The sequence below is a fragment of the Capsicum annuum genome, chromosome 6, assembly GCF_002878395.1.
Source record: "Capsicum annuum cultivar UCD-10X-F1 chromosome 6, UCD10Xv1.1, whole genome shotgun sequence".
Taxonomy (NCBI): Eukaryota; Viridiplantae; Streptophyta; class Magnoliopsida; order Solanales; family Solanaceae; genus Capsicum; species Capsicum annuum.
Genome location: NC_061116.1, coordinates 2,408,766 through 2,433,035, shown reverse-complemented (window position 1 = coordinate 2,433,035; position 24,270 = coordinate 2,408,766). Strand labels below are relative to the sequence as shown.

Sequence of the window (24,270 nt, the reverse complement as noted above, 5' to 3'; positions counted from 1 at the left end):
GATCAACCAAAAATCCAACAAAACATCAAACCAAACACACCCTTTTTTCTCACTAAATTCTCAATCTTGATCAACCAAACATTCAAACAACCAAGAATTCAACAACACATCAAACCAAACACACCCTTCTTCTTAATGCTAAAAATATCAACTTTGATCAACCAAAAATCCAACAAAATATCAAACCAAAACACACCCTTTCTTCTTAATACTAAAAATCTCAACTTTGATCAATCAAGAATCCAACAAAACATCAAACCAAACACACCCTTTCTTCTTAATACTAAATTTCTCAACTTTGGCAATAAGGGTCTGTTTGAAAACTCAATGATCAACCAAAAATCCAATAAAACTACAAACACAAATTTTTCCTTTCCCAATGATCAACAACATATCAAACCAAACACACCCTTTCTTCTTAATACAAAAAATCTCAACTTTGATCAACCAAAAATCCAACAAAATATCAAACCAAACACACCCTTTCCCTTTCTTCTTAATACTACAAATCTCAACTTTGATCAACCAAATCCAACAAAACCTCAAACCAAACACACCCTTACCCTTACTTTCTCCTCTTTCTTTTCCTTCTTAATACTAAAAATTCTCAATTTTCGTCAAACAACCAATTTCTTAAACTCCCATAATTCACAAAATCTCTAAATTCAATTATTTATATGTTTTAAATCAATCAAGAATCCCCAAAACTCATTCAAAAATCTTAATTTGAATTGTGATTTAGGTCTATTAAAGGAATACCTTAAATGGGTTTAGCATGGATTCCACCGAAAATACTGGAAAATAGCTAATGGCATGAAATCGTCAAGCCAAAGATTGTTATTTTATTATGGGTATGAAATGGAATAAAGTATAAAGTAGTGGGACCAATATGTAATTTAATAAACATTTTTTCAATATGGAAGTAACTGAATTTTTTTCCTCTTTAACTGAAAACTTTTGGAATGTATTTTGGATCTGTCGGGGCATGAAAATTAAAAACATATTTATTTTATTTAATATTCTTAAAGTTAAAAATAAAGTTGAAGTTGTGTTAATGATAATATATTAGAGATAATATTTAGAATTTAAATATATATTTTAAAAAAAATAAAAAGCGAAATAAATTTTAAGGAGTTTAGAGTTTTAAGAAAATTGGGTTATTTTATGAAAAATAAAAAATTTGATTTTTTTAAAAAAAAAAAAATTAAAAAGTGCAAAGAAGTGAATCCAAATTAAAAATAGTGAAGAAGTGTTTTTTAAGAATTAAAATATTATGAAAATGTATTTCAGAATACTTAGAAATGAGATTATTCGTGATAAAGTGAGAGTGGTTTCAGTGAAAAATAAGACGTGGAAAGTGAGGTTGAGATGGTTTGGATAGTGATGAGGACCACGCCCCAGTACAAAGGTATGAGAGGCTCGCTATAAATGGTTTTAGACGAGGAAGAAGTAAGTCGAATAAATATTGGAGAAAAGTGATTAGGCATGACATGAAACAGCTACATATTATAACAAACATAACTCTTGAAAGAAAAATATGGAGAACACGGATTAAGATAGCAGATTACGAATTACATTACCCTCAATAGTAAAAATTCTCAACTTTGAAAATATGGTCCAAGGTCAAACATCAAATTTTTCAAAATTCCATAATTCGCAAAATCTCAAAATTCAATTATTTGGATATTTTTAAATCAATCAAGAATCCCAAAAAAACAACCAAAAAATCTTAATTTGATTTATGATTTAAGTATTTTAGGGAATACCTTTTGTTTACATTTTTTTTAGTATAAAGAAAAAGGAATGAAATGGAATAAAGCAAAAATTAGTGGGTGGAATTTGGAAAAGAAGACTTGTAAGTGGGACTAATCTGTAATTTAATAAACTTTCTAAAAGTCAGTTAAATATATTACAACAATAATATATCCGGTGTATTCCTGTGAAGTCGGGTATGGAGAGAGTAAAGTGTACGCGGTTTATACCACTACCTCAATATAAAGTAGAAGGGTTATTTCTGATAGACCCCCGCTCAGGACAAATAACAAACAAAAAACACAAAAACAAACTTAATGTATTTCTACAAAATGAAGTCTGCTGAGGATAAAGTGTACGGAGTTCATAGATGAAGTAGAAAGACTGTTTTCGATAGAACCCCAGCTTAGGACAGATAACAGTATAACAAATAAAAAACATAAAATTAGTTACTATTACTATTGACTAACGAATCTTTATAAAATTATGTATATCTGAATTTTTTTATCAAAAATTTGGAGAAATGAAGTTTAACACTGAGACGCCTTAAAATTTTGATATTTTATTATATATAAGAGAGAATACCAATTTTTGGTAGTCGGCTAATATAGTAACTTTAATTATTTTTTAATCCTCTAAAATTGTTATACATTGGATGATAAAAATGAAATAATTTTATCTTCTTCTTTTTTTCCATATAGACATTTGCACTTGGTGCACATGTACTATTATTTTTTTCCATATAGACATTTGCACTTGGTGCACATGTACTATTATTTAGTTTTTTCTTGTATTTTCTATTGTTTAACTATTTATTTATCTTTTTGTTGCAAAAAAATAATTAGGAGTAGAGGAAGGAGAATTAAGGAGGGGATTACAAAGTAGAAAATTAAAATATTTGCCAATAAAGTGAATTATTAAAATTCCCCTGTTGTTTAACTAATCGGTAAATCACTCTTAGAGCTTTCGTTATAATGTTTTATTTCTCATATTTACATATTATTTAATCAAGTCAATTACAAAATATAAACACCAAATATTTAATAGTTAATTTTTCACTTTTACTTCTCGCTTTATGAATCATCTTTCAATGATATTATTTATACAAGATTTTGATAATAGTTATCCAACAACAAGAACCAAAACCTTTAATTTTGATTAATTTTTTTAATCAAAATTGATTATCTAATTACTTTAAAATATTAAAATAGTCTTAACAAAATTCATATTTTATATGACTTTTTATTTAATGTGGTTTAAAACGAAAAATATATTATGATTTCTGAAAAACTTTCTTCTATTGCACGAACAACCGTTCATCTTTTTTCTTCTTTCTTAGTATTTATATTTACTAATTTTATTTTTCTATGAAATATGTTTGTACAAATACCTTGAAAATGAAGAATAGGTAAAAGAGAGGGGTCAAAATTAGTGATTATATGGGTTTATATTTTATTTTATCGAATTAAGTATGATTTTCATGTATTTTATAATTATTTTTTAAGATATAAATAGAATTTTTGCGTGGATAATATTATTCATTGCTCTTGAAAATATTCGACGTATTTAATATACTATTAAATTACTGATAATGTTAAAAATTAAGACAACGATATGAATAAAAATCAAACTATTTTTAAAATCTCTTTTTTGATTAATTGAGAAATAATATTGTTTAGTATAAATTGTATATTAAAAAATTAATTGATTTTTGATGTCCATTTTGATGAGTTTATTTTTTTATTAATTTAATATAAAATTAAACTTAAAGCACAATAGTTAACTAGCATAAGTTCTTGCCTCATAAAATTATAAATAAAATTATATATTTTTCACCACAGATAAAAAGATTTGAGGAAAATAATTGACCCTTTTGATGGCTTTTCCCTTTATCTTCCTGGTTGTATAGAAGAACTCGAACCGAGAATATTAGAGAAAAAAGAAAAAAGGTATCAAAATTTCTAAATAAATATATTTCTAGCTATAACCAAAGAAATTATATGCTCATAAATTCATAAAAATGCTAATATTTTTAAATTTTTATGATCTTTGAGAATTATAATTATTTTATATTATTTTAAATTCTATTATTACATTTTTAGTATTTAATTTATAAACTATGATTTATATAGGTAAGATTATATAAACTAAGAAAAATTGTAAGTGGACTAATTTGGAATTTTATAAACTTTATAAAAAAGCTAAGCTTTTGCCACCTGTAAAAGTGGATTTTTTTTTTTTTATGCAGTTATATGTAGTAAATGAAATTTGGAATGTATTTTGTCTTTTAATGAATAAAAAACAATTTATTTTAGTTAAAATAATTTTTTATTTCTTTCTATCTCACACGTATAGCTTCCCTTTGATTCAGAATTTAAATTTAATATATTTTATTTTAAGTATTTTTTTTTTTTTTTCGTTCTACGTATAACTTTTGTCAGATTCAAAATTTAAATTTAGGATATTTTATTTTAAGTAAAAATAGATTGTTGTTAATAGCTTTTAATTCATCGACGTAAGTAAAATTTTCAGTAAGCGGTGTTAATATTTAAAGAAGTGAACAAATCAATAACAAGACATGTCATTTTTAATGTATGTTTTTTTTTGGTTTCCATCCGGTCTTTGGTATCGATATTGGAGCCTGATTAATCCAGATTCGAGCCGTGTAGGCCCATTCAGGGGAAAGTGCTCCCTACCAATGATTTTTCTATACCTAAGGCTCGAACCCGAGACCTCTGATTAAGGGAGGAGCACACCCATTATACTCATCAGGAACAAAAGTAGCCTTTTTAGCATATGGGATCGTTAGAACCCACTAGCTTTGTCACGAATCCTGTTTATGTGTCACGAACCCTGTTTATGTGTCAAGAAATCTATTAAATATTTACAAAACTAAATTCAGAATCAAACTACTAACACTTGAGATTGTTGTCCTAGAATTCAAACTCGTAAAGTTCAAATTCTGAATTCAGCTCATAGGTGTCTCTAGCGTTATCTTTTATGCCCTTCGTGACCTATTGACTCTTACAAGTTGCAAGGCGCACACACAAATCTAGTAGCTTTGTCTTGAACCTCGTTTACGTGTCAAGAAATCTATTTAATATGTACAAAATTATATTCAGAATCAATTACTAACACTTGAGAATGATATCAACTCAAATTCATAAAGTTTAAATTTTGAATCCAGCTCACATATAAATGTCTGTAGCGTTATCTTCTATCTCAAATATATGCCCTTCGTTGTGCGTCCGAGCCCTGGGCCCACCCCAAGAACCGTGGGCTAACAACCAGCGAATTGGCTCAAGAACGGTTCGTTCGCGCCGTTTCGCCCGTTTTGACCACCCAAATGGCCACGCCGACCCCGCCGGGCCACCTTCACCCACTCCACACCCAGTTGGGGGTTCGTCGGTCGATTTTCGGCCAAAGATACGCTAGGGCACCGAGCCCATCCTAGAACCGTGGGCTAACACCCACCAATTTGGCCAGAAAATGGCCCGTTCGCCCCGTTCAACCCGTTTGACCATTACCTATCGACTCATACAAGTTGCAAGGCACATAAACAACTAGGAAACTAGGAAATGAATCTAATTGATGAACATGTATCAAAAAGTAAGATTGTACACACATTCTACAATGCATAATCCACAAATTGTGAATGAAAACTTTTGTGTGGTCTCAGAGTCAGTTACTAACACTCGAGATCATTGTCCTAGAATTCAAACTCATAAAGCTCAAATCCTGAATCCAACTGACAACAGATGCCTCTAGCGTTATCTTCTACCTCAAATATATGCCCTTCGTTGACTTATCGACTCATACAAGTTGCAAGGCACAAAAACAACTGGGAAACTAGGAAATGAATCTACTTGATGAACATGGTGTCAAAAAGTAAGATTGTACACACATTCTACAATACATATACAACAAATTGTGAATGAAAACTTTTGTGTGGTCTCAGAGTCAATTACCAACACTTGAGATCGTTGTCCTGGAACTCAAACTTATAAAGTTCAAAACCTGAATCCGGCTCACAACAGATGTCTCTATCGCTGTCCTAGAATTCAAATTCATAAAGTTCAAATCCTGAATCTAGCTAACAACATATGTCTCTAGCGTTATCTTCTATCTCGTATATATGCCCTTTGTTAACCCATCGACTCATACAAGTTGCAAGGCACACACAAACAACTAGGAACCTAGGAAATGAATCTACTTGATGAACATGGTGTCAAAAAGTAAGATTGTTCACACATTCTACAATACATATACTACAAATTGTGAATGAAATCTTTTGTATGGTCTCAAAAAAAATGAAAACTTTTCAAGTATATTACATTCTTGTTTGTTTGTTTTTGTCACTCCTCTTGTATTTCTTTACAAATACCACTACTCTCATGACTTTCTTGTCCAGGGCCTGATTCTGTAGTTTGTGTTGTACTAGAACAAGTGTCTTTGGATCTTGATGATCGGTTCGATCCACCATCCTCCTTGGACTTCTTTCGTCTTGATTTTTTAGGGATATCGTGGTTGTTTTTGCCCACGGATTCACTCGATTTGTGTCCATCTGATGTGTCCTTGTGATGGTGTCGCCGCGAACTCCTGGATTTGGTGCCAGGCTCTTTGTTTGTAGTGTTCTCATTGCTGCCATTTTCTGTTGTGCTATGTCTCCTGGATGTTCTTAGCTTGTCTGGTTTTTCTTTTGTTGGTGAAGAATTTGCTGCATTTCTTGGCCTCCTGTTTGAATCTGCAATTTCCATGACACAACAACATTGATCCTCTCAGGATTAATAGGCGAATCTAAGATTTAAAGTTTCGAGTTAGGTCTACAATATCTTTTTTATATACATACTTCTATTCTTTGACATAGTACATATATATATGATTCGAGTCGAATGTTATGAATGTGACCACACATATTGTAACCGCTACAGAGGCGGACCTATAGCCAAACTTTTGATGCTCCGACACTGATTAAGTTCAATGCAGATTAGGTATAATTATATAAAAAATATATAAAATCTAGATATAAAAAGCATCCAGTAAACCAAGTAGTTGACTGCTTTAGTTTCCGAGCAGAACCTTAAAGTTTTGAACCTTCCATGGCACCGACAACTCCTAAATTCTGGATCCACCACTGCACCACTATATCTTATAGTAACCACTTTCTTGATAATCGAGAGATCCTCGAGGACCACTGGTACATGGTTCAAAACTCGATGGATAATGAATCTGTCCCTCTATCCTTCTCCGCTTAGCAACAAGTTTTTGTTTACCGCAAGGTTCAAACACATGATGTGTATCTAATCAACACATTTCAGATTCGCATCGGAAAGTCTTTTTAGGAGACAAAGAACACCCTACTACTAAAGGCGAGTTTATATCTAGGGGTCAAATCCGAGATTTTTGAGTTATAAAAAATAATAATATTTTTTTTTTTTTTTTTTTTTTTTTTTTAAGTAACATACCTTCAGAAACCCATTTAATATCAGGTGTCTCTTTAAGTTCTCTAGGAGAAAGAGCCAATGGTGCTGATTGAAATGCTCCTGGTGATTTATATTCTTTCATCTGCCAAAAAAGAAAAAAATTAAAAAAAATTGGTGATTACACAAACAAGATAATTAGTTCTATTCATTAAAAAAAATCGATTCAATATATTTCTTATAACGACTATGGTCAATTGAGTAGTAGAAAACATATAAGACGAATATCAACAACCAGTGGCGGATCTACCCTTTGTCGAGGAGGTTCGTCCGAATCCCATTCGGTAAATTATGTTATATATGCATGGTTAAAATTATTTTTTATGTACATATATTAGATGTTGAACCCCCTTCGGTTAGTTCGTACGTTTACTTATGAACCTCCTTAGTAAATATCTTGACTCCGCTACTGTCAACAACAATACATTCAGTGTACTCCCACAACGTGGGGTTTGGAGAGGGTAAAGTATATGTAGTCTATACCACTACCTTAGCTAAAGTAGAGAGGTTGTTTTCAATAGACCCTCGGTTTAGGACAGAAGATGAATATCAATAACAACAATAATATACACAGTGTATTCTCACAAAGCAGTGTCTGAGGAGGGTAAAGTGTACGCAGTCCATACCACCACCTTAGATGAAGTAGAGAGTCTGTTTCTAATAGATCCTCGACTCAAGACAGAAGATGAATATCAACAACAACAACAACAACATACCCAAAGTATTCCCGCAAAGTGGGGTCTCGAAAGGGTAAAAAATAGGTAGTCCATACCATTACCTTAGATGAAGTAGAGAGATTGTTTCCAATAGTCCCCCCGACTCAAGACAGAAAATGAATATCAACAACAACAACAAAGAGTATTCCAACAAAGTGGGTCTAGAGAGAGTAAAGTGTACGCGGTCCACACCACTACCTCAGATGAAGTAGAAAGGTTGTTTTCGATAGACCCTCAACTCAAAACAGAAGATGAATATCAACAACAATAACAACATACCCAAAATTTTCAATAGACCCCCAACTCATGACAGATAACAGTATAACAGTTAACGAAGAGGTAAAATGATTACCCAGCTTGGATTATCAACTGATTTACCATCCCATCCAACATGTGCCACATGTTGCACATCTGTTGGAAAACCAATTTGCATGTCTTTCTTTTTATCATCATCTGCATAAACGATTCAGACGATCATAACTTATTCAGAATTCAGTATGACGTAATAAACATAAATAATTCATATAGATGATCTTAACTTATTCAAAATCGAATATAACGTAATAAGTATAAATGATTTATATAGACGATCTTAACTTATTCAGAATCGAGTATAACGTAATAAACATAAATGATTCATATATGCGATCTTAACTTATTCAGAATCGAGTATGACATAATAAACATAAATGATTCATATAGACGATCTTAACTTATTCATAATAGAGTAGAACATAATAAACATAAATAATTCATATAGACGATCTTAACTTATTCAAAATCAAGTACAACATAATAAACATAAATGATTCATATAGACGATCTTAACTTATTCAGAATCGAATATAACGTAATAAACATAAATGATCCATATAGACGTCTTAACTTATTCAGAATCTAGTATAGTGTAATAAACATAAATGATTCATATAGATGATCTTAACTTATTCAGAATCGAGTCATATTTGATTGCTAAATCATCCAACTTAGTGACATTCTCATTCATTTTCAAGAAACTAAAAATACCCACAAAGGAAAATGTCAAATGACCAAAGTTGGTACATTTAAAAATCATTTACTTACCAAAAACATGAGAAATGTACCTAAGGCCTTTAAGAAGGCCTTTCACCTTTGTTGGCATGAAAATAATCAATCAAAAAGTTCGAGTTTGAGCTCTCGGTATGGAGAAAATAGAAAATTTTGTTGGAGCGTCACCCCCAGAATGAGCCCTACAACGTTAATGCGTATTCTGAGATGATCGGGACTCCAATGCAGGTTCTGGACACCAGAAGAAAAAAATCAAGAATATGATATTTTCATCCAAAATCATTCATTTGCTTATTATATGTAGAAACTCAAAGATTTCAAGGGAACAAATATGTTTGATGAATTTGGAATTGAATTAAAACATTTCAAGAAATTAATTAAAATGGATTCAAACCCTTAACATAGAAATTTAGGTTTGACTCATCTTTAATCATCACAAAGAAAAAAAGATGTTAAACCAACATTTTCATTAATTCAATGGCAATGAATTGCAAGTCATTCTTAACCATAAGCTTAGCATAATTTTAGGAATGGAAATTCATTCTTTTTTAAATAAAATCTTTTAGTTAATTATTTATTAATTTAAGGAGATTCTTTTAAATATTTTATTTAAGAATATAATCTGTCTTCTGACTTTTTTATAGTTGACAACTATTTGAAGAATAAGATGATGGCCATTACAATGTGATTGTAACACTTTCTTATTTATACACATTTTTTATAGGTAGCTACTATACTAACATATTCAGTGTAATTTCATCGTGAAATCTGAGAAGAATAGAGTATTTTATGCAAATTTTACTATTACCTCAAAGGTGAAGTAGAGAGGTTATTTTCGATATACCCTCGGCTCAAGAAAAAGAAGTTTAAAAAATGACGTAATGAAAATCCAAAAGACAATAGATAGTAACAGAACATCAAATAGTAGCAGAATGGTACTACAATAAAGTAATGTTATATTCAAACTACCCAAAACAATAGAAAATAACATAAACACTCTAGTAAGCAGTGGCGGACCCAGGATTTAGAAGTCATGGGTGCTCATGAGGTTCGAGCACACATATTGATGCCCAAAGGTTTAAGGTTCTGCCTAAAAACCAAAGCACCCAGCTATCTTCTTGATTTCCTAGGTGCTTTTTTGAAGCTTATACCAATTTTTATACTTTTTATATAATTATACGTAGCCTACGTCGGATTTAATGGGTATCGGAGCACCAAAAAATTGTATATAGGTCCGCCCTGCAAGTAAGGGCAACAAGACGATGTACTCCTACCTAATCGTATGAACGTACTTCTACCTATTAACCTTCTGCATGTCTTAATTCGTGTCTTCCATATTCTTCCTATCTAAGGTCATGTCCTCGGTAAGCTGTAACAACGTCATGTCATGTGTAATCACCTCTTCGGAATCCATTCATAGACAACCTTTCACACCTCCGCACTAGGACGTCCATGTATTTCCTCATCTCATGTCCGAACCATCTCAACCTCACAGCCTGCACCTTATTTCCACCGAAGTTCATACTAACAACTTGTCTCGGATATCCTCATTTTTAATCTTATCTCTCCTAATATATCTACACATCCATCACAACATTTTTATCTTCGCCGCTTTCATCTACTGAATGTTACATGTTGTAAAACTTTTTTAAAAATAGAAACAAAATATTTGCATAAATCAACCACTTTTTGCATAAATATGAACTTTATTGCTATTTTAAAGACGTGCAAAATGATTTTTTTTCCCTTCTGACAAATATTGTTTTGTTAATTGCTTGAATGATTCTCTTTCTAGAAGGGAAGCTTGAAGCGACGATAAAATTATTTCAGTGTGACGTATAAATCACAAGTTTGAGACGTGAAAACAATCACCAAAGTTTGCATTGTTAGGGTTTTTGTCCTGATTTTCTTACTATATTTAAGTTTTATTTTTTCTTAGAAGGAAAATAAAAGTTACCATAATTACTTTTACTTTTTTCTGAAAGAAAAAAATATAATTTTTTTTCATATTTGGCTAACTTCTTTCTTGGAGGAAAGATTTTGGACATCTATAAATAGTAGTTTTTAGGTTTTTCAATTTTATTTTTAATATGTTAGTCGTTTGACCAAACCATATTCAATAATATGTTTTTACTATATTTTTGTGTCATCTGATTTTACTAAAAGCTTCCACATGACGCCCTCTCGATTTCAAACCCAATGCATTAGAATAGCTGTTACATCACATCATATATAAAGGAGTCTTTCGAGCAGAACTCCAATAGTGTATATTTATTTTATAATTATCTTTCTCGTTTTTCTTTTCTTTGTTGATTCCTCTCAATGAAATTTTCCACGTTGCACTAAGTTACTAACGAATATCAGCCCTTCCCCAAACTCTGTGAACGTAAAGTACTTTGTACACCGAACTGTCCTTTTAATGATTATAACCATCTAATGGTGAATGATTTAAAAGGTAGTGCTTTAAACTAAAGCTCCCGCTATGTGCAGGATCCGAGGAAGGGCCCTACCACAAGGGTGTCTTGTACGCAGTCTTATCTTACATTTCTGCCAGAGGTTGTTTCCAAGGCTTGAACCCGCGGCCTCCATAATTATATAGGGATACAAAATTGTAAAAATAAGATAAAATGAAACATATAATTTGGTGTTCCAATATTTTTCATATTGAGGAATGTGATTCGAAGTATTACAACCATAACACATCATGTACATCTCAGAGCAAGAGGAATATGTACAATTTCTTTTTTTTTTTCTTTGTAGAAATGGAAACAATTATACACCAAATGCAAGAGGAAAAACCACTCATCAATGAAAGAATGAACATATAAAGTACAACAAAACCATTGGAGCACAAAGTGTAATTAGTGCAGTGTGGAATAGCAACTCCACCCCGCCCATGGATCCGGCAGCAGTTCGAAAGGTTGCCCTATTCAGAAATCACCGGATCTATGCTCATCATCAACTCCCTCAAGCATTTCGCCGATTACCACGCCTCTTCTAGGCTCTTTTCACCTGTATTAAGCAGCTTATAAGCCAACTAATATGGTTGATATCATGCTCATGCAGCAAAACAAAGTCCCCCGGGGAGTGGGGGCGGAGGGGGTTCTTTCTTGAGTTCAACGGACAAAGTAAAACAACTCATTTTAGCATTAAGTCACTTGCAAGATAACTATAGGTAAAAAAGGGCATACCGGCGCACTAAAGCTCCCGTTATGCGCATGGTCCGGGGAAGGACCACACCACAAGGGTGTACTGTACGCAACCTTACTATAGGTAAAAGAACTTACTTTAGTAAAAGAATTTAATTTAGTATTAAGTCACGAGATAACTATCGGTACCATTCATAATAACCGGGATTAGTAACTTGAAAAATAAATCATATAACCTATGACAATAGGTTAAAACGCTGTCCGTGTATATAACTTAAATCCTTTCTTCTTTTCTTTTTTGGGATGTGTGCGTTGGGGTTGGAAAGGGAGGGGGTAAAGAGGGGGGTGGGAGAATAGGGAACAAAGAAACTTGCCTTGCTCATGTACTTCTTATGAACCTTTAGAGCCTCCTTTAGTGCTTTCTTTGCATCCAAATTCCCGGTTATCTCGTCCAAGATCTGGAAAACATGCAATTGTCAGGACCAAGAAAATACAATAACGCGGAATATATAGACGGGGAGAGAGATTTTATGAAGACCTGTACAACATCGTCTAGGCCTTTCGCCTCTTTCATAAGCCGTTTTTTCTTCGTCTCAAGAACACTCACAACTAGGAAAACGGCAAGTGCATCGTCGTGTTTCGTTGCACCAGTTCTCACTATTCTCCTTTCATATTTTCCATATTGCTTAAGCTGCGTATCATTTAACTTATCGGGAAGTTGTTTCATTGTCTTGTCGTACAATGAATATATGTTTGGGTTGTACTCCATCGCCCACATCACCTAAATGAAGTATGTACAAAGGTAGCACCAATCAGAAGATCACAAAAACTCTGTTTACAACAACATACCGAGTGTTTATTCCTACAAAGTGGGATCTAGGGAGGGTAAAGTGTACGGAGTCAATACCACTACCTCCGATGAAGTAGAGAGGTTGTTTCCGATAGACCCCAGGCTCAGGACAGATAACAATATACCAAACAAAAAACATAAAAATAAACAACAAAATGAGATAATATATCGCTAGATAATAAAAGAAACAAGACATCGATAGAGTAATACTATAAACTATCTATTCGAGATCACAAACATCATCCGAACACTACGGACAAGAAACCACAGGCATAAATACAAACACAACACTCCTCCCTACTATTACGGACGCACGCGTCCTCCCCACCTTCCTATCAAGAGTAATGTCCTCCGTACGCTGTAGCCGCTCCATGTCATGTCTAATCACCTCCCTCCAATATTTTTTCGGCCTACCTCTTTCATAGTTGAAAATATTAATATCGCAGTCCTTTCACTGACCTTTATGTCAAACTAATTTAGAACCGTTCTTTTGAAACACAAAAAGCATAGCTTGTGAAGAATAACAACCATTTCTCTTATTAAATTAGGAATTTTCCAATAAAACAACCATGTCTCTTAAAAGCAAATGTAGCCAGGCAAAATGTAATTGACACCTAAGTTGTGCCGACTCTTCACTTTTCGATGCCGCACCGCTGTCGGATTCTCCAAATATATACTACTTTTGGAGAATCCGACACGCACCGGCTGACATTTTTGAAGAGTCCAAGCAACATAGATTGACACGAGACGCCAATGATCAGGACAAACTATTGTGCAATGTTTTTTCTATCCCCCAAACAATAATGTGAAAAGAGGTTTGAACTTCTCACCTCCCAGAGATAGAGTGCATCAACAAATGAAAGCTCTCTCCTGAAAAGTACCATCAACATACGTAACGCAAACAGATATTCTCCGCCATCTAGCTCCTCTGCCAATTACAATTGAAGAAGTCGGTGAGGGAGAGAGAGAGAGAGTAAACTCAATATCTAGACTTTCTACTCTCGACTTTTAGATGGTCAAGCGCGCATGGAGTTTTGAGGCTTTCTTAACAATGCAGATTTCCAATACATCCCATTAAAATTTTCTTGCTATATTACCAACATCCCAAACAACATATACGAGAGATTTTTTTATGATGGATGTTAATGTTTCACAATCATTAACTAATGATTTTGAGTCTGGCCCCAACTTTAGAGGTATTTGGTTATCTGTCGGAGAATCTGCAAAAGAACTTCAAGTCAATTTTTTTCTTTTTCGATAGGTGCTAGATATCGTATTTATATTGTCTGCATTGCTTCAAGATAATGTTTATCTTGTAATTGTCAATAACAAACTTGGAGTGCATGCGTTAAAAGTACCACAAAAATAAATCATGATCTCCTGGAACATATCGTCAAAACACATTACAGGCCTTAAAATTACTCATGATAGCCCATCATAATATCTAACAGATAAAGCCAATTAAGACTACACGGAATGAGGCCAAACTATCTATATAGAAGATAGGCCAAACTATGCCAGCATTCTCTTGACAAAACGATAAAAGTTGAGTCAAAAAGCATGAGCTCATAGAGAAGGCAGTGGCAGGAAGATACAATAAATGTACATTTCATGAGATATCCAAATAATAAAAGACTGAAATATAATAACATGTTCGCAATTTTTATATGGAACTTGAAATATTAAGAGCTATTCAACCAAATGAAATCACGATACTGCTTTCTTGAATTGAAACTTCCTTGAGGAAATGATCAAGTAAATGAAGTTGATACATAGGATAAACGCACAAGCTGAGGCACACGTAGAAACCATATTATGCAGCCCCTAATGGTAATAAGTTAAATTTCTTTTACATAGAAGGCTTTCTGCATAAAACTTTTGATCTTATATACCACTAGCAACTTATAATAACTTGTTAACTCACACGAAAAAAACAGAAACTTTTATAAAGCCTATTTTAGGTGTTAGTTAATCATTCTAGTATTGTGAGCTATACCAATGGGCGTTCTCTACTTCTTTCATGGAAATAGCTACTGAAGAATATATGGAGAACAGAAAACCCTTACCGAGGTGTTGATGAAGCTTTGGATCAACAATTTTAACAATTTGCGCAAGGGTGCCCAGCTGAGATTGCACTCCTATAGAATTTGCGCTGGACTTGAAATTTTCTCGCTGTTGAAGTGAATATGGAGTTGTTATATATGTAGTAGCGGCATAAACATAGGAAAATAACTGTACAAGTTGAAATAAAGAAGTTACTAAAGAGAACATAAAATATACTCGACCAATCATCATTATTGATGTGAAAATATAGGAGCATCGAGCCCAAACCTTAAGGCAATGGGTGAGTGACCCTGGATATTATAAAGCTCTTCGGAAATCAATGGACTAGTGTATTTCTTAACACGTTCTTGCGCATGTAACCTGGGTTTTAGAGTTGAAATGTGGATTTGATTCTCTCTATTTTTTTTTTTTGCCTTTTTTATTTTTGTTCATTTTTTAATTTGGAGCTGAAAGAAGGCGGTTCAACAAGAACGGGTATGGAGTAAAAAAAGGGCAGCCCGGTGCACGAAAGCTCCCGCTATGCGCAAGGTCCGGGGAAGAGCCCCACCACAAGGGTGTATTGTACGCAGCCTTACCTTGCTTTTCTGCCAGAGGCTATTTCCAAGGCTTGAACCCATGACCTCCTGGTCACATGGCAGCAACTTTACCAGTTATTCCAAGGCTCCACTCGTATAGGGAGACATATTAGGCTCAATGGACTATAGAGGGTCTGGACTCTGGAGCCATGTAATTAATGGCTCAATGGGTTGAATTGAGATGGAGAGAGAAATCCAGAGCAGCTCCATGGGGTTGGTTTATAGAGAAGGCGGAATGATAGAACATGAAAAGAGAAAGTTGTGGCACAAACGAGCTCACCAACCTTTGGATCTAATGCCATTTCTACGAATCTGAATATCTAACCAAAACTTACGGGTGGAATGATCCAAGAATCTATAAACCTCTTTGGAAACCATCGCACCACCAATAAGGAACAAGTGCCTCGTCCAAAATCTTAAAGTTACCAAAAATGGGGCACATTTAGTTACTTCCTGCAACACGTCACCTCACATGCGGACCTCACTATTTGTCTCAGTCAAGCATGTGAATTTCCTTTCTTATAATGGGTCGCGCTAAAACTTAAAATTTATGAATTATGTGATTACATTTTTCTTTCTTTATTTATTTATTTTAGGTCTGCAAAATGGAAACGAAAGTGGCATACCAATCTACGCATTGCACGTTCGAAGCACCAGAATGCATCTGCTTCATTCTCAAGTAGAATAACCATTGGGGAGCAAATATCTGTCATTCCTGTTCAGAAATCAAGCAAATGGTTTACAAATAGCCTTGATTTTAAAAATTATTTTCTAAATACTGCTATAATACCTTGAACATAACCAATATCTTTATCCATCCATGCATAGACAGCTAGCACATCCCAGAGTTTTGCCTGATTAGCTTGATTCTCATAAAATACAAGAGAACGATCCGTGCGAACAACATCCAAACCTAAACAACATCATAAGCCATGACAGTTTTAGATATTTTCAGCAAAATCAGTCTATATGGCAGACAGTTTTTTAAAAAATATATATATATTTTTTAAGGGGCAGCCAGGTGGACTAAGCTCCCGCTATATGCGAGGTCCGGGGAAGGAGCGGACCATAAGGTTCTATTGTATGCAGCCTTACCTTGCATTTCTGCAAGAGGCGCTGCTTCCACAACTCGAAACCGTGACCTCCCGGTCACATGGCAGTAACTTTACTAGTAACGTCAAGGGTCCTTTCTAATACACAATCTTCCTTGCAAAGGCAAAATGAATGGCATTTCAATTTTTCCTATTCATCCATTATAATGGAACACCGACACATGAAAATTGACGAAGCTCATTTAAATTTCTCTCGCTGTTGATCGAACCTGACAATAGCTTATATGTTCGTCGAACGTGTCAACAATCTTCAACATAATAAACTACATGTACTATGTTGGAGAAAACCTGTATGGAGTTGAACAACTTGAATTGGCACTTCGGTTAAATGTTGAAGCTTAGAATCTAGCATCATTAACGGGCATTTGGCGGGCGTAATGAGAAAATAATAGGCGAGGGAACATCTGATTGAATAGATTAACAATGTACGAAAGTTGTTCCTTATATGAGTCTTTGGTAGGTAATAATCCATATATACTAATAAGGTAAGTACATATTCTATATCTCAAAAGAAATTTATATATCCTAAGGCATGTTATAAGCTAAGTTTCTCGGACTCGATGCGGGTGTCCGATAAGGGTGCAAATCTAGAGGTTTGATTCTTCATGATCTAAACTTTAAGATTCAGAGATATGGATCCAGGTATGGATATGGGTGTGGAGATACAACTAAAATAATTCAAATATCTGAAAATAGAGATTTAAAACCTAAATTATGAGATATTACATGGAAATCTTGTGGAGAAAATATTGATCGAGCGGAGAATCTTCGAAGGAGATAAAAGGAAAAGGAGTGATGTAGAAATTTATATATATAAGTTTTTCCATTTTCTCCAATTTCACCTTAGCTTTTGTTTTGATTACTAAAATCACTGAATCTGCTTGGAATTTTCCCATCAATTTTGACCGGTCAAAGTACCCAAAATTAGTTGAACTAATTGGCTACGGATCCCACACCCTAACCACGTGGTGACGACACGGTGGTGTGGCACCAAAAGTGAACAGTCCGAGCAACTTAGTCTTATAGCATATTCTATATGATCTTATGCAATTACAATAAATCTAGATATATATGAATCTAGACACAAATAATTTGATATTTTAACATGCCCCTTCAAACTCAAAATGGGACTGGAATCTCGTTGGAATAGTGCGAATCGCCAAAATAGAAAAGCGGTGTCGGTATTCTTCTCTTCAAGATGTTGGTAACTTCACAACGAAAGAAATTGGCTTTGAGATTGTCTCATCTGGAAAGTCGTTGGTAACTGCAAAGCCAAAGGAAATGCTTCTTGCACTATGTCGAAATGAATATATTCTCAATCACAAAAAAAAAATATGACATTGCAAATCTCCAAACCCAGGGGTAACTGGTAAAGTTGTTGTCATGTGACCAGGAGGTCGCAGGTTCAAGCCTTGGAAACAGCCTCTGGCAGAAATGCAAGGTAAGGCTGCGTACGATACACCCTTGTGGTGGGTCCCCTTCCTCGGACACCGCGCATAGTGGTAGCTTTAGTGCACCGGGATGCCCTTTTTTTTTTTACAAATCTCCAAGGCATTTTAACGCAACTTAAACTGAAAGAACAATGACAAGAAATACAAGATTTGGAGCAGGACACCAATTGCGTAAAAAGTAGCAGTGTCACCGTTGGTTGCCAGAGAGATGAACGGTGCTTGAAGGATCTTCGAAAGAGGAGAGGTTCCTAAACGAACATCTGGAGATAAGGCACCAGTTTCAAGAGAGGAGCATCCTCAGCTACCGAAAGGAAGAATGAAAGTGGAAAACATCTGTCAGGCGGGCGGCACACCAAGCGGCACAAATTGAGCGTACCGCTTGCAAGTAGCGGAAGTTTTTTGAGTTTCAACCAAGATCTTAAAGGCTCTAATACCATGTGAAAATAGAAAAGGAACTTCTCATTGACATGATTAATAATTAAAAAAAATGTGCTCCTTATGTAGGAGTTAGGTTATGCATAATATGGTCTCAATCCCTATACTAATAAGGAAAGTAAATAATCTATAACTAAATATAGAATATCCTAAGGTATCCAATAAATATTCTATATGATTTCCTTATTCAAGTACAATGAATTAGATGTGTATGAATTTTCATATTCTAACAAATCTCCCACCTGATAACTGACACTCCTAGTGTAATAAAACCGGCAGACATTTAAAAATGCTATGCAAAGTTCCACCCACTTTCCTACTTGGTCATCAAAAGCTTGTTATGTTCGCTTGATTGTGCCAAAGCTCCAAAATGCCTTCTCAAAGAATTGTGTACTAAGCTATAACATGCATTCCGTTAAGTGACGGTAATTTTTTTCACTCTTTTTGATAAGCTTTTTGTGTACTAAGTGATGCTAGCGCATTCATGAAAAAATTAAAGAGAATGCTATCTGCAGTAGTTTCAGCGCCCAAAGAATACAGAAATGAATCCTATAATTAATACGGAACACACAATTTTAGGGCTTGTTTCAACATAATTTTCACTCTTTCGCCACTTATTCTCAGTGACTTGTTCCCACTTCTCTTTTAAACTCAGCATCTAGAATACACCAATTAGAGTGAAGAAAAAGATATCATTGCCTCATCACTTGTCGAACATATCAAACCTCTTTTCACACAGTACTTTCCAAACACAATAACTATATTGGACAAGCAATGTTCCATATATCAATCCCTTCCTCTCGAATACCATAACCGATGGCTTTAGAATAACAAACTTTGATTATATTCTGCACAACTAAGAACTACCTCAAAGTTATAGCTATGTGACTATTTAAGCTTTGTCGAAAAAGTTATAATTTGTGCAGAGCAAAGTTGGAGAACAGTTTATTACTGGCCGTTAATTGTTCAAACTGGAAAGAATTTGAGAACACGAACAAATGATTGTGATAAACGGACTGGAAACAAAATGTACTTCTGACGTTCAAGTTTTTCCAACAACCACCCACCTTTCTTCTAAGAAACAGACACAGATAGTGATAGAGAGATAGATACATGGAGCTCTACAGCAAATATGAATGTATAAAGTTATAAATTAAATCTAGAGAATAAGTAGTGGCACGAGTACTAACCAATTTGCGACAAGTTAAGCTTCCACTGAACCACTTTCTTGTCATAAACACCATTTTCAACTGGCATGGCATTGTTAGTATCCTGCGCATCACTGGTAGTGTTCGCAAGCTCAATAGGTTGGCCATCATCAGTGACTATAGCATTTGTGGTAAATTTCCCACTGCCTATAACAGGTACTATCTTTTGGCATTCAGATTTCCATGCAGCATATTGCTCTCTGAGTATACAAATTCAGATTCTTAGGCGACTCATAAATAATTTATAAGAATATTATAAGGATTTTTTTTTTTTAATTAAAAGGTGGCCCAACAGGCCTTTTATTAACAAAAAGTGGGCACAATCGGACAAAACCCAATTGGCCCAAGTCCAAAGAGCAAAGATACAAAAAGAAAGAAATATCTACTTAGGAAACTTCTAGTAGACTAAAAAGGAAAGCCATAGGTCACTTCTTCAACACTTCATCCTCTTCGATGGTTCCGATGACTGGTCGCCGACTTCCATCGCCGTCCACTGTTGCTGGAACTTAGCTCACTTGAGCTCCGATAAGGATAGTTGAAGTCGTAACTCAAGAAAAGAAAGAAACCAACAGCTCGAACATCCATTATCTAGATTCAAAGTCAAATCCGGTTGAAGCTCGAGTAGATATCACCATGAATATTATAAGGATGAAAAAAGGGACGGGTGTGTTTTCAGTTGATATCCACACTGACATTATACTTCATAATTTAGTCCTACAGGCAAAAGTACATTTTTTCTTTGTGAAGTTATTAAGCCCACCACCAGTCCCCCACGAAGGCGCACGCACACTCGTCAAAGAAGGTTTCCCAAAAGAAAGATGAAGTATGGGGAGATTGATATAATAATACATATGCGCTGCATTTATGACAATTTTTTGGTTGTCTTTATTTCTTTTGTAAGTTCTATTACTGTTGTCTTTACTCTCTTTATTTCCAAAATTTCTAATTTTAACTGACCATTCTTCTTTTTGGTCCTCCAATACATTATGAGGCACATGAGAGATCAAAGTCCCCAACTGGTGAGCTCAATCTCCGGCAATCCAGTGAACAAAGAATTTAATCTGTTCTTGGCAGGTAGTCTAAACAATTAGATCCTCTTTTTTCTTGGATTCAAGTTCGAAACAAATAATATACGTTTAACTATCTTGTAGCACTCATTTTCAATTGAATGCCAAGACTCAAAAGTTAAGATATTGGAGAACTTAATGGGCAAGGATTCGACTATAGATTCGTGCATTCTTTTTTCAACATAGTTGGAAGCTTGAAACTATATAACACCAACCATTGTAACCTAAGTTGCTCAGACTCTTCAAATATGTCTAAGGGTGCGTGTCGGATCCTCCAAAAATAGTGTATTTTTGAAGGATCCGACACGGGTATGGCAACGTTTTTGGAGAGTCCGAGCAACTTAGATTGTAACAATAACAACAACAACAACAACATACCCAATGCAATCCCACGAGCGGGGAAGGGGTGGGATGTATGAAAACTTTACTCTACCTTTGTGAGGTAGATAGTTTGTTTCTGATAGACCCTAGGCTCAAAACACAAAACGTCAACTATTGCAAAACAACAATTTTTGCAGTTAAGATTAAAGGTACAAAGATTTGAATCTCAATACGTCAAGGTTTCAAAGTTCATTGGCAACGTTTTGCGAAGGGGTGTTTCTGATAAGAACAACTAAACCAAGCTGAATCTAATAAAATTGTCCCAAACTTGGCTTGTTCATTATGTAGAAATTGATTAAACAAGACTTTCCCGGTCGAATGCAAGTCGGTTCACCTCAGTGCTCACTGCTCAATGCTAAAACAGTAGTCCGATACACTAAAACTCCAGCTATGCGCGGGTTCGGGTAAGGCCCGGACTACAAGGGTCTATTGTATCACAATTCAGAACGTTGATCTTTGACAAGAATAACTCTATGAACATGAAGAGCTTTTTGTGTACTTTACACTGAGGACACCTTTGATAGCTACATGTGTTTATGCATCAAAATGAAGAAAATTCAATGCATAATGAGTCCCTATAGTTATGTTGCTGATTTTACCTCTACTATTTATAGCCTATATAGAATAAGTGTAACTCTTAGGCCATAGCTGAAATGAGATAGATTACCTCCGCCGTTGTCGAAGCTCATTTCTTTCCTCAAATGTGCTATTGGGATCAAAACAGCCCAGCAAGAACTCCCATACGGCCCCTTTAATTGATAGATGAATCCCCTAGCATTCACAGAATAATCAATAAGCATCAGCGTTCTGAGACTTAAGTTTCCATCTAAACAGCAATAAGCAGATTGAGTGGTGATAGACAATGACTCGTTAAAATGAACTCAATGGACGCGCTAATGCCTAATATATAGTTTATAGAACCTTGATCAATGGCTATGCCCAAATGGTATTCCAGATCATGAATAATTTTACCAGCTAAACTTCTGTATAATTTAGACGTTCCTAAACTGTCCAAACCAACAACCGATTGTAGCGTAGATAAAACAATTGTTGCTCCGGAATAAGAGAACAGGTTGTTTCCCCTTTATTATTATTTGTAGAGCAGTTAAAACGTCTTATATCATCAAAATTAATCATTAGCACAAAACGATGATCTTTAAATGCTTTCCTATTAAGGCTCCCAATGGAAATAACTTGCTGGAAACTCATAAATGGAATGATCCTTCTATTTTTGTTTTGTGTAATGGAGTAATCCTTCTACAAGTGAGATGACTGCACAGGAGCAATTGACGAAATTGGTTCCCCGTGAGTTATTCACCACTTATGCAAATTGAGGGTCATTTCTGCGCCAAACGTCCAGCAATTGAAGATTACAAGACGAATGTACAGTATATAATGGAATTGAGCAATTTTGGCTAAAGTCAAAACCTCACTAGCTGGAAAAAAGCACTTGTTAAAACATCTATGAACTGCTCGCACTCACCAAAAGAAGCAGATCAATTTTGCCTTGACGGCAAATAGTATGAGGATCAGGCGATCAGCATTCATCAACTAGGCCAAAGTCATGAAAAGGGCTAGGTTGGAGAAGGAGACCATGAGCGTAATGCATTATCATTTAGGAAATCACATAAAGCTAAAGGTGGAGTCACAAAGAAGGAATGGACAGCATGAATTAGAGGAAATCCAAGGGAAAAAAGGGAGTAAAGCATCTAGTACCCCCTGAACTATGACCAAATTTGCTACGATACACTCTAAGTTCACAGGGTCCTATTACCCCCAAACTCAATTTTAGCGTATTTTTGTCACCCTTTTATGCTGACGTGGCACCTTTTATCAACCTTTTTAGCTGACGTGGGCCCCATTTTATGTAATAAAAGTGTCACGTCAGCACAAAGGGGTGACAAAAATATGCTAAAATTGAGTTAGGGGTAATAGGACCCTTGTGAAGTTGGAGTGTATGGTAGCAACTCTGACCATAATTCGAGGGGATACTGGATGTTTATCTCAAAAAAAGGACTACCTACTATCACAATGGAGGAGCAAAGTAGATTAGTCATAAAAGCAAGGTGATCCATTAGATGTCCAATATTCCAAATTGAGTGTTTACGAGCTAGAATGAAGAATACAACAACAACAACAACAACAACAACATACCCAGTATCTTCCCATCAAGTGGGGTCTGGGGAGGGTAAGTGTATGCAGTCCACACCACTACCTCAGATGTGCGATAGAGAGGTTGTTTCCGATGGACCCCCGGATCAAAATAAAACAATCTAGACAAGGAAAGAGTCAGATGCTATAACAGCTCAAAAACAATCTTTCATCATGAGATGTCAAGATTAGTTTATGCAGATAAACCAAATCGCATACACCACAAAAGAATAGAAACCAAAAACCTTAATCGGATGAAGAATAGACAACTGAAATTGGATTCTCTACCAGTAGCAATTAATTTTCTTAATGAACTACACAAACAGATGTAACCAACTGAAAGGACCACCATCAACTTGTAGAATCTCTTTAAGTCTTAAAGCAATCCATTCGACAAGATAATGTATCCGTTTATAGGCAAACGAGAATGTGGCAGAGTAAATTTATTAAGAATATGAAATGCACAAGAGAGAGAAACAAAGTACCCCTCGTTGGATTCGTCTAAGAACACCTGCTATATCCAAATAACCCTCTTGAGAGAATGCAGCCTTCCATCTTCTTTCACTGAGTGTTTTTCCTGCCTATCAAGCACTTCCCCAAAACAAGAAAGTGCACAAAGGTAACATAGTGAATAATTCTGCCGTGAGCATTTTATCAGTAATTACACATCATTGCTTTAAAAGGACTTGAACAGAAGCTGAGACAAATGTAACAAAAACTACAACGGAATATTCTAGCTTTTGAACTCATTTATATCATCAAGCTTGTATATGTTCACCTAATCCATGTTGCGCAGACTCTTCACTTTCGAAGCCGCACCCGTGTCGGATTC

General features: G+C 34.9%; 3 protein-coding genes across 3 annotated transcripts in view; all 3 read right to left on the bottom strand.

The window, feature by feature from the left end:
• LOC107873648 (protein NPGR2) overlaps nt 1-892 on the bottom strand; it is a 12,067-nt gene extending 11,175 nt beyond the window's left edge. Inside the window, exon 1 of the mRNA XM_016720581.2 lies at nt 760-892. The gene's annotated coding sequence lies outside the window, so the exon portion shown is untranslated. The remainder of the gene's footprint in view (nt 1-759) is intronic.
• A 4,900-nt stretch (nt 893-5,792) lies between these two features.
• Nucleotides 5,793-9,425, bottom strand: LOC107873649 (CRIB domain-containing protein RIC7). The gene is made up of 4 exons (XM_047413432.1): nt 9,032-9,425; nt 8,301-8,401; nt 7,218-7,317; nt 5,793-6,496 (listed from the first exon to the last, which is right to left on the bottom strand). Exons 1-4 carry the CDS (start codon nt 9,087-9,089, stop codon nt 6,108-6,110), a joined length of 648 nt encoding a protein of 215 aa, XP_047269388.1. The 5' UTR covers nt 9,090-9,425; the 3' UTR covers nt 5,793-6,107.
• A 2,182-nt stretch (nt 9,426-11,607) lies between these two features.
• On the bottom strand, nt 11,608-24,019 carry LOC107873651 (rab GTPase-activating protein 22; the record flags this gene model as incomplete). Its single annotated transcript, XM_047413431.1, is given in 10 exon segments — nt 11,608-12,007; nt 12,519-12,602; nt 12,683-12,925; nt 13,825-13,922; nt 15,061-15,166; nt 16,260-16,348; nt 16,424-16,546; nt 19,822-20,039; nt 21,955-22,058; nt 23,924-24,019. Coding segments are annotated over 10 exon segments (1,176 nt in total), but the record flags the coding sequence as incomplete, so codon positions are not given.
• Between the last annotated feature and the right edge of the window lie 251 nt (nt 24,020-24,270).

What these genes read in the sequence shown, in the direction of transcription:
- LOC107873649 (XM_047413432.1), bottom strand. Translation starts at nt 9,089, where the DNA reads ATGCCAACAAAGGTGAAAGGCCTTCTTAAAGGCCTTAGGTACATTTCT. An exon ending in GTACATTTCTCATGTTTTTG is followed by an intron (nt 8,402 to 9,031) that starts GTAAGTAAATGA and finishes TCGTTTATGCAG; the next exon opens with ATGATGATAAAAAGAAAGAC. An exon ending in CAGTTGATAATCCAAGCTGG is followed by an intron (nt 7,318 to 8,300) that starts GTAATCATTTTA and finishes CTTTTTTGGCAG; the next exon opens with ATGAAAGAATATAAATCACC.